Source organism: Dendrobium catenatum, unplaced genomic scaffold (genome assembly GCF_001605985.2).
Source record: "Dendrobium catenatum unplaced genomic scaffold, ASM160598v2 fragScaff_scaffold_847, whole genome shotgun sequence".
Taxonomy (NCBI): Eukaryota; Viridiplantae; Streptophyta; class Magnoliopsida; order Asparagales; family Orchidaceae; genus Dendrobium; species Dendrobium catenatum.
In genome coordinates, this window is record NW_021319309.1 from 8,483,427 (window position 1) to 8,494,875 (window position 11,449).

The 11,449-nt window shown below is 34.2% G+C and overlaps 1 protein-coding gene across 1 annotated transcript; it reads left to right on the plus strand.

Annotated features, from left to right (window-relative positions):
* Nucleotides 1–2,518: 2,518 nt before the first annotated feature.
* Nucleotides 2,519–6,832, plus strand: LOC110105127. The gene is made up of 4 exons (XM_028696806.1): nt 2,519–3,398; nt 3,516–3,635; nt 3,726–6,109; nt 6,734–6,832. The coding sequence occupies exons 1-4, from the start codon at nt 2,519–2,521 to the stop codon at nt 6,830–6,832; spliced, it is 3,483 nt and encodes a 1,160-aa protein (XP_028552639.1).
* The last annotated feature ends 4,617 nt before the right edge of the window (nt 6,833–11,449 follow it).

Here is an 11,449-nt window from a genome sequence, read left to right on the forward strand (position 1 = left end):
CATGGCCAAGCTTGACTATAAATTTAATTTGAGCTTTTTTAGACATACAACCACATGAGATGTTAATTTTAATTATAACTAATTAGGATAATCCTGCTGGTGATTCGTAGTCTTTTAATTTTTGAATGTTCAATATATTTAATTCAAGTCAAGTGTTGTAATATAAAAATGACATTTGAGTTGGGATACACATCCAATTTAGAATACAAAGAGGAGGAAACATCCTTTTGAGGAGAATTCCTGTCCATTTGGAGATCTAAATTGGATGAATTTTAGTATCTAAGTAGAAAAAAAAAACATCCCTTTGGAGAGGAGTTTCTTTTCACTTGGATATCCAGACCCAACTAATTCAAGGAGATCGCAAAAGGATAAAGAAGTGAAAACTAAGGAGAATCCCATTCTCAAAGACACTTGTTAGTCTTAGGAGTATAATATGGGTTATTGTCAATGCTACCCGACTACTTTTAAATTATATAGACCCTAGATTGTAATATTAAGTAGCACTTATAATATGAATATTATATTTAATTTAATTTAATTAATTTGATTTATTAATATTAATTGCTTAATAGAAATTACATATTTTTCTAATTTTATTTCTTATATGTCATATTTTGTTTTAGCAAGGAACGATTGGAGACTCATGAGGGCACGATTCAAAACTTATCTAATTTAATTAAGTTAAAAATTTTAAGCTCACATAAAAACTCTAACATTCAAAAAAATAAGCTTGAGAATGACCTAGGAGTTTGTATGCATTCATTTTAAACTTTCTCTTCCTTATTAGGCACCTCTCTACTTGTGGGTTCTGGCATACCACCTGAACTATTTAGGTGTAATCCTGTCAAGGGGATATTATGCAATCCCTAGGGAAAAATATATTTTTAAGCCTTTTTAAATATGCTCCATATTCAATTTTATGCATTCATCAAGTCGATTAACATGCATTATATTAAAAACTAATTAAATGAGTCAAAATTTTAATTACATTTTATTTCAAGCATCAAATTATCCTACATGTGTTAAGGGGCCAATTATGATCTAAGATGTCTGCCCTAATTCCACAAACTTAATCAAATAATATCCATACCACTCTTTCACTAATAACTAAATGCATGGATTTTAAGCGCCTAAGAGGTTAGCTGGCTCCCCAATCTAGGCCGAGGTAAGTTCAGATTGTACTTAATTAGCTAGGCTCGGGCTACTATCATTCAGTGCCCAAATTAGACTTAGGATCTAGGGCAGACCCAAAATATTAAGTCCGCACTTTTTGGAATATAATCTTACAATTCTAATAAATTAATAACTTGAATTAAAATTCTCTTCAATTCTAAATTTAAAGCCCAACACATTTGGAAGGCTGGGGTGTTTCTAAAATGTTTCAAAATCTCAAAACTCTTACCTTTCATCATTTGACTCCAATAAATAATTGTTCAAATTTGACCCACTCAATGTCCAAATTGCAGTTTCAATCCTTTGATATTAGTCCTTCAGAATCCTTTAAAAAATTCTGTCATTTTTTTAATCAAGAGTTTTCATATAAAACTATGGTTTCTTATAATGTAATTAACTACAAGGGCTGATGCTCATAAGTGATTTAAAACACGATCAAATTTTAAAACTCAATAAATTTCATTTGTGAAAATCAAAATCAACGATGATCATTATCGTTATATTTAGATGATTGATCATAAACGATATTTTATTCTAGTGTGAAGATATATGTTTTGTTCTAATTCTTTGAATATGATATTAATTATCTCTCATCAAGATAATAATAGTGAAATACTGATAGAACACCATTTTGACCCTTTTGGGTCATATGTAGTTAGTTCATGAATTTGACATTCTTTGTCAGGATAAAACTTTTAGTTTTGCTACCTTAACCCATTGGGGAATGATATCTTTGCCTCTCAGAGTTACGTATTATCCATAATAATGTGGTTAATTTCAAGAATAAAATTCCAAAAATTAAATTCTCCCAAAGAAAATTAACCAAATAAATGTTTCCTTATATTGCAACTTAGTTTTCATAACTATGTTTTCATATCCTATGTGTTTTTGATGATTTCAAAATATTATTAATTGATTACTATTTCTCCTAACATATATTAGAAATATTGCTTTTATTATTTGTCTATACTAACATTTTAAGAAAATCATACTCCAGATAGTTGAAGACTTATCTTGGGCCGGTTGAACCTGATTTCAAAAAGAAAAAAAGAGATGGAAGAAGGAGTTCCTTTATTGGGGAGAAATCCCCTTTAATTGTTTAAATGAATTCTGTCTTGTTTTGGAATTGTAGGGGAGCTAGAAAGAAAGAAGCTTCCCTATATTTGAAGGAGTTAGTGAGGGATCATAATGTCTTCTTTATTGGTCTTATGGAGACCAAGGTCTCAAATTTTACTAGAAAGGATATTGACTGCTTTATTGGAAAGGATTGGGAGTATTGGCATCATCCGACCATTGGTTCTTCTGTGGGATTTTGGTACTTTGGAATATGAAATTGGTGTCTTTTATGGTTAAAGATACTTCTTCTCAAGCTATTATTGGTGACCTCTTAATTCCTACTTTGGGAACTTGGAGAATTGCTACTATCTATGGTAGTAGAACTTGTGTGGATAGAGGTAAACTTTGGAAACAACTTGAAGATTGGATGGAGGATTCCACTCCCTCAATTATTGGAGGTGACTACAATTGTATTCTAAGCAAAGAAGATAAAAGAGGAGGTAAAAGATTTCTTTTTTCTAAAGGTCCTAAAGAGATGAAAAGCTTTATGGTGAACTATGATTTCCATGACATTGGCTACATTGGACCAAGGTTTACTTGGTGTAATAATAAAGAGGGGACCTCTCGGATTTGGGAGAGGCTAGATCGTTGTCTTTTAAACTCTTCAGCTATTCAGAAAGTTCCTTTAGCCATTACTAAACACCTTGCTAGAATTGCTTCTGATCATAGTCCAATTCTTCTTAAATTGGATACTGAATTGAGAATCAAGTCCAAGATTATCAGATTTGAAGACACTTGGAGATCTTATCCAGCTTGTAAGAGCATTGTTAATTATGCTTGGAAAAAGAAAGATGTGGGGAATGAGAGTGAAATTCTTCAAAAGAAGACCAATAGAACTCTAAAAGCTTTGTTTTTTTGGAGTAGAAACAAATGTAAAAATCTGAAAAATCTGAAAGAAAAACTGAAGGAAGAGATTGAAGAACTTCAAAAGAAGGAGGCTTTGGGTGAAGATTGGAATGAGGAGGATCTCAAATTGCTTCGGTTTAAAGTTCATGAATTCAATGTCACTTTAAGAAGGTTATCTACTTGGTGGAACCAAAGAGCAAAAGCTATATGGCATGAAGAAGGTGATATGAACTCTAAACTTTTCCACAATTTTGCTACTGCCCGTAATAGTGGAAACAGAATTAATCAAATAAAGGATGAAACCAATGAGTTAGTAGTTGATGAAGATCAAATCCAAAAAGTCTTCTTTGATTTCTTTGAAAAAAAATGGCAATTTAAAGAGTGCAAGCTGACGGATTGGCCAACAGTTTTACAAAATCAGAAAATTATGGTGGATGATAACTCTATGCTTAATGAAGCTTTCACGGTTGAAGACTTGAAGAGCTCGGTTTTCCAGCAAGGTAATAATAAATCCCCTGGCATAGATGGGATTACTTCCTCTTTTTACAAAAGCTTTTGGAGCATTGTTTGGGACACTTTATGGAATGCAGTTAACAACTTCTTCTTAACTGGTAGAATGTGTAGAGAATGGAAGGATACTCTTATTATCTTGATTGCTAAAATTAAAAATCCTTTGGTTCCAGCAAATTTCCGTCCCATTAGCCTTTGTCAAATGAACTACAAAATTATTGCTTCTATGCTTGTAAATAGATTAAAGAAGATTATCTCTAGATTGGTCTCAGAAGAGCAGATGGCTTTCATACCTGGTAGATCTATTTCTGAACATTGTCTCTTAGCTCAAGAGATGTTTCATAAGTTCAAAGTTTCCAAGCATAAAAAAGGAGCTATGGCTATCAAACTTGATATGGAGCAAGCATATGATAGTATGGGTTGGGCCACTCTTCATCACACTCTTATTTGGTATGGCTTTCCCAACTACTTTTCTAATTTGCTTCTGGAATGTGTTACTGAGGTGAGATTCTCTATTTCTATTAATGGCTCTAATTCAAATTGGATTAAGGCTTATAGTGGATTTCGTCAAGGATGTCCACTCTCACCTTATCTCTTTATTTTATGTTCCCAACTGTTGTCAAATGCTATTAATCAAAGAGGTCAAAATCTTGGTATTCAAATCTCTTCTGGAGGACCTAGGATTACTCATTTGTTATATGCTGATGATGTTCTAATTTTCTCTCATGCCACTTCCTCTTTGGCAAAGTTGATGAAGAAAATTGTGGAGGACTTTTGCAATTGGTCTGGCCAAAGAGTTAATCTTAACAAATCCCATATTTTATTTGGGAAAAATGTAAGAAAGAAAATGAGGAAGAAAATCACCAATTTGCTGGGCATTAAAATGGTGAAGGAAATGATTTATCTTGGTGTGAAGATGGCTCTTAGAAGACTTAAAATTGCTGATTTTCAGGAGCTAATTGGCAATGTCTTGGATCGGTTAAATGCTTGGAGTAGGAAATCTCTTTCCTTGGGAGGTAAAATTGTTCTTATTGAGAGCTCTTTACTTTCTATGCCAAACTATCTCATTACAAATTCTTTAATTCCCAAGAGAGTTCTTCTTGAACTTGAAAAGCTTTGTAGAAACTTTATTTGGCATAAACAAAATGGTGATAGGGGTATTCATTATGTGGCTTGGGATGAGATATGTAAACCAAAGAAATTTGGTGGGTTGGGTTTACATTCCCCTTTATCTAGAATTGGATCTCTTAGATCCAATGTGGCTTGGAATTTTCTTCAAAAACCCGACTCTTTATTTCACAAAACCATGAAGCACAAATATGGGGATGACATTTTACATGAAGCTCACCGTAAAACTGGCTCTAGTGCTTGGCATATCCTTTTAGATGGAGGAAAGGCTTTGAAGAATATTGCTAGGTGGAACATTGGCAATGGAAAGAGTATCAATGTTTTGAATGATACTTGGTTGCATGATAAATGTTTAAACCGTTGGCCCACTTTTATCAATTGTGTTTATCTTGAGAATGCCACAATTAGTGAGTTCCTTTTAAACAATGGAGATTGGAATTATTTCAAATTGCAAATAGCTTTCCATCAAGAAATTATTGAGATCATTTCCCAAATCAGCATTGATATAGAGGTTGATGACAACATTGAATTGATTAATTGGTGCTCGGGCAAGACCGTTTCAGCTCTCTCTTTTGAATATGTTGTCTCTAATAGATTAAGTGATGATGAATATGGGTTCTTTAATTGGTTGATGAAGCTAAAACTAAACAAGAAGGTGGAAACTTTTTGGTGGAGACTTGGCAAAAAGGCAATCCCAACTAATGTTTTTTTAAAGAAACGAAAAATTTTAGATTTTATAAACTGTGGTAGAGGTTGTGATTCCATTGAGTCTTATGAGCATATCATGGTTAATTGTAAATACTTGATTGAGGTAATCATGAGAATTCGTGAATGGGGTATTCAAATACCTTTCTTCAATTCTTTGGATGATTGTTTGCATAGTTTAAAGGCTCTAACGGTTCAAAATTCTGGAATGGTGAAACTCTATTGCACAATTGTTTACTTGTCATGGAAGAATAGAAATGAAATTCAGCACCAAAAAACTGCTATACCGAGCTCTTTAGTTGCAGCTAATGCTCTTTATTATGTTACCTCCAATGTTAATCCTTTTCTTGTAAGTTGGGGCACTAATCTCCCTAGGGAGTCCATTCATCCTTGGTGCCCCCCTCCAAAGGATTGGATTAAAATCAATGTGGATGCTTCTCTACTTGGATCCAATAAAGCTGGGATTGGAGGCATTTTCCGTGATCACATGGGCAGATTCATCAGTGCTTTTGGAAAAAAGAGAACTCATTGGAATATAGCTCAATTGGAGCTTGATGCAGTTTTTGCAGCCAAGGACTTCCTTTGTGATTGGATGCTTGAATGCAAAGGAATTATTGTGGAGAGTGATAATGTAAATATTATCAATTTCATTCATGATTCTTTGAAGAAGAAGAATAAATGGCTCATGGATAGATGGTCTTATAAGGATCTTTGCTTATTAAAGGACTTCAATAAGGTAATTTTTCATTATGTTTCTAGAAATTGTAATAAGGTAGCTAATTGTTGTGCTACCCTTGCTTTAGATGATAGTTTTTATTTTGATAGTTTCTCTTTGGAAAACATTCCTTCCTTATTATGGAACCTTATCAAGGAGGAATGTGATCCTTTTATTACTTGTAATTAGTTTCTTTGATTCTTAATGCATTAAATTGCTTTCTTCAAAAAAAAAGAGGAACCAACCATCTTTCACTTTCTTCCTTTACAATTTTAACAAAGGAAGAAGGAAGGATTTTTTCAAGGAATAAATCCCAATCAAAATCCAAAGATAAAGCTAAGCTAGCACAATAATGGGACAAGAGAGTGAGAGATTAAGAAAATAGGTAAAGAGAGAAGGTCATATTTTACCAAACATAATCTTCCAGCTAATGACATAAATCTATTTCCCCACTCATATATTTTCTTAATAGATTTATTCAATAGCATTTTGAAATCATCCTTTTTTAATCTTCTTAAAGCAATTTTAATTCCCACGTAGTCTAATTCTTCCACAATTTTAAATGCAAACAACTTTTATATTTGTCTCTTCCGCCTCCTCAACACAGATTTGCCAAAACTCAGAGATGATTTTTCTTGATTAATATTCTGTCCAGTCCATAAGCAGTAGTTTTTCACTATGTTCCTCATCTTCTTCACATTTTTTAATCTTGCATCAGAAAACAATAATACGTCATCAGCGTACATAAGATGTGTAATCCTTGGAGCATTAGAGCAGATCCTGATTCCCAACTCTCTTCCTTTGTTGTAAAAAACATTAGATAAAAGCTGGGAGCATATGATAAATAAAAAAGGAGAGAGTGGGCATCCTTGTCAAAACCCACATCTACCCTCAATCCAATTTGATCTTGTTCCATTAATCAATAAAGAGAATCTGGGATTGGAAACACAATCCATAATCAATCCAAGAAATCTATTCGGGAATCCCAACTACATCAACATCTTCTTCAAAGTTAACCAACACATACTATTATATGCTTGCTCCATATCCAATTTGATGGCTAAAAACCCATTGCAAGCCTTTGAATGACTTAGTTTAGAGAAAATCTCTTGAGCTAATTAAAGATGATCAAAAATAGATCTCCCCCTCACAAAAGCCACTTTTTCTTCAGATATGATCCTTGAAATTACCAATAGCATTCTATTTAAAATAACATTGGCCACAATTTTATAAATTGAATTACATAAACATATAGGTTGAAAGTTAGGAGTTAAAGGATTAGTAGACTTTGGAATAAGAACAACCAAAGTATCTTTCCAATCTTTACTCATATTCCTTGTAGAGAAGAAATGACTTACTGCTTTATAAATGTCTTCACCAATGATTTCCCAAAAGCTTTTGAAAATGGAATGCGACAGTCCATCATATCCCGGAGCTTTATTGTTCCCTAACCTCATAACAGCCTCCTGAACTTCATCCACTGAAAGCTCCTTTCTCAATAAAATCTTGTCATCTTCTTCCAAGACCATCCAAGGTTCTGGCCAGTTCTCCAAACTACAGTATCTATCCTTCCATTTATCATGAAAGAATTAGACAAAAACATCTTCCACATCTTTAGGGTCTTCGGTGAGCAATCCAACACTCTTCTTCACTTGAGAAATCCAATTTGCATTTCTCCTGGCATTGGCAATGGCATGAAAGAATTTTGTGTTTGAATCCCCTTCAAACACCCACTTCACCTTTGCTCTTTGCTTCCACCAAGTATTCAAGCAATTGAGAATAAAATTCAAGTCTTTTACTTTAAGATCTAAGCTTCCATAAATTATCATCATTCAACCAACCATTTCTAGCTTCTTCTTCCTAAAGTAGTAAAATTTCAGCCTTCAACCTCTCCTTTTCATTGGAAAAGTCTTTCAGTTTATTCTTGCTCTAATAAAACAAATCATTTAAAGTTCTTTTGCAGTTTTTGCTCAGAACTTCCGGTCATCTCCTACAAATTTCTTCTTCCACCTTTTAGAAACTATTTGTGCTGATGTTTTAAATGATAACCAAACCTCTTCAAACTTGATATACTTTCTCATCTTTATTGAAACTTCAAATAATTTCAGCACTATAGGGCAGTGGTCTGAAGCCACTCTGGCTAAATGTCTTACCACCACAATTTGAATATTTTGAAGAGCCAAGGAGTTCAACAAACACCTATCCAAACGTTCCAAAATTCTTCCACTTCCCACTTTATTATTGGACCAAGTAAATCTTGGACCAACCACCCCAACATCATGATAGTCATTATCATTCATGAATTTGAGCATTTCTAAGGAACCTTGAGAAAAGACAAACTTCCTTCCTCCTTTTTTTCCCCTTGAGACAAAATGCAGTTGAAATCCCCACCAATAATAGCTGGAATCTTCCTGTGTGATTTCTCATGAATACAATCCCATACCAATCTCCTCTTCTGAACCTCCTTGCTCCCATAAACAGTAGCAATCATCCAAATACCTTTGTTAAAGACATCAAGCTCTCCTATCACTATCACACATTGATCTGAAGTCTTAAAAACTAAAAATGAAGCAATATCTGTTCTCCATAAAGTCATAATGCCACCAGACAATCCTTCCAAAGGAAGATTAAAGAAATCCCAATGACGACCCATCATCCTTTCAAATTCAACTCTATCAAAAGAGTTGATTTTAGTTTCCACCAATCCTACAAAGAATATCTTGTAATCCTTGATAAATTCCTTCATATATAGAGAGGCTTCCTTCTTATTTTCCCCTCTACAATTCCAAAAAGCTATGGAATCCATTAAGCACTTCTAGGGGAGTAGCCCCCCTCTTTCTTCCTACTAGCTCCATCTCCCATTCTTCCACGAGCTTTGGTTTTTATGGGCCCTAAAGATTTGAGTTCTTTAGACAATTTACACTTAGGCATGTCATTAAAATAAATGTCATTCTCACACTTATTCACCAAATCATTTTGAAGGTCCACTTTTTTAACTATTTTTTCATCCACTTTCAGCACACCTACTTCTCTGTCAACGAAGGCATTTTCTTCATTAGATTTTGCTTTTCCATCTTCATCAACTATTTAAAGTACAGCGAACATATTATTCCTCTTCTGAACAAGAGGAACTTCCACATCCCATTTCTTTCCTGCTACCAATTCAGCAGATTTGTTGGCAATGATCAATTGTTCCAACTGCTCCACTTCAAGTGCTCTTATATCTTTTTGAAGCTTGAAATCAGTAATTTGATGGGGAGTACATGAGTTCACAGGTAATCCCTTAGGATTTACTTGAGTTCACAAGCAACCCTTCCCATTTATGTTATTTGAAACAACCTGAGAAAGATATCGATCAGAGTTAATAAAATTTTTGTTACACAGCATTTTTTGTTCCAATAGATCACTATTTTGTTCCATCTTTTCCACTAAATATCCTTCCAAATTAATCTCCCCCTCTTCTAGTTGATCAGCAACTTTACATAATCTTCCTGGGAGCTCCTTGATAGAGTCTTTACAAATGCCATCATCCATAACAGTCTGAGCTTATTTTACAACTACCATTGGAACAACAGATTTTTTTACAAATCTGGAAGTGTTTGGTTTAATCAACTAGTTTCTCTGTTTTTAATTTCTCCTTCTCTTATTGTTGACCAAAATCCATGGACCATAAGAGGGTTCTTTGATAACATCTTGTTTCCTTCCCCCACCTTTCCCTCCATAACATCATCAGCAACCTTCATGACTTTATGATCTTTTTCTTTTAGAATACATTCCTTATCCACATGTCCAATCTTCCCGAATACAAAGCAAAAGTTTGATACCTTCTCATACTCCACATTTTGGAAGAATCTTCCAGCCATGCTATCCACCCATACACCTAATGGAAGAGTTTGATCAAGTTTGATTCTCACACAAACTTTAACAAATTCTCTCCTTCCCCAATGAAACATATTACCATCCAACATAAGTGGTTTTCCAATTCTTGAAGTAATGCAAGCTACATTCTTTTCATCCCAACATAGCAAAGGTAAGTGGGGCATTCTAATCCAAATTGGAGAAGAAAGTCCCTTTATAGATGAAGTATTAAATTTTGGAGACCACTTCTCTATACCTACAATATGTTCGTTCACAAACCAAGGTCCTCCTGAATGAGCTGCTTCTATCATCTCTTTCAATGAGAATGAGCATAAAAACCATCCACTTCCCAATGCAGTAAAGTGGAATTGTTCAAATTGACTCCATTGTTTCCTTAACTCCCAAGCCACCATATGGGATGGTAAATCTTTCCCGAATACCATTATTACCAATGAATTTGACAATTTTTGGAGTTCATCTCCTCCAGTTCTACATTAAGCCTTACTGCCTTTCCATCATCAGATAGAACCACCTCCTCTTCATTAAAATTCAATTTAACATATGGTTTGTTACTCCAAGGATTCACTTCACCAGAGCCTACAAACTTTTTAGGCATATCATCAGACATCTTAACTTCATCCAAGTCATTCTTCCTTTCCAGAACAGAATGAATATAGTTGTTAACCAAATTCTAAGAATTTTCATTTATCATGCTACAACTTAGTCTAGGCATTGCATTCGAATTAACGAACCGGTTAATAAAAATTTTCATTCCAGAAGTAGATGCAGCAATATCAGAAGGAATTTTAGATAATTTCAAATTATTTGGAGTAACCATATCCACCATATCAACTATAGCCTTACCTTTACCTTCCACATGCCTTATCACCTTAGGCGATAATTCTGATACCTCCTTTATCACCAAAAGTCAGTAACGTTTCATCAAAGGAATTTGAATTCTCTACTTAGAATTCAAAAATGATAATCCAACTCCAATTTCATTGATTTTTTAGTTACCTGCAAATGAAGGAGACTTCGACGATGAAGATTGCCGTCGGTCTTCAACCTCCGTGTTCATATTTTGACCTTGTCAGCGGCTTTCCGCCACCATCATCACCATCATTTCTAAGATGAAGATCCGCGATCATCCTTAGGACAATCACTGGCAGAATGCCGTCTATCATCCGCCGCCATCAGTGGCTGCAACCGTTACCGCCAAATGGATTTTTTTTTTTTTTGAAAGAAATGCATCACATAGCATTAAACCAAAAAAAAATGAAATTAAGTACAAGTATTGAAGGTATCACATTCCTCCTTGATTAAACCTAACAACAAGGAAGGAATGCAATCAAAAGAAAAACTATCAAAGAAAAAACTACTCTCCAATGTCATAGTATC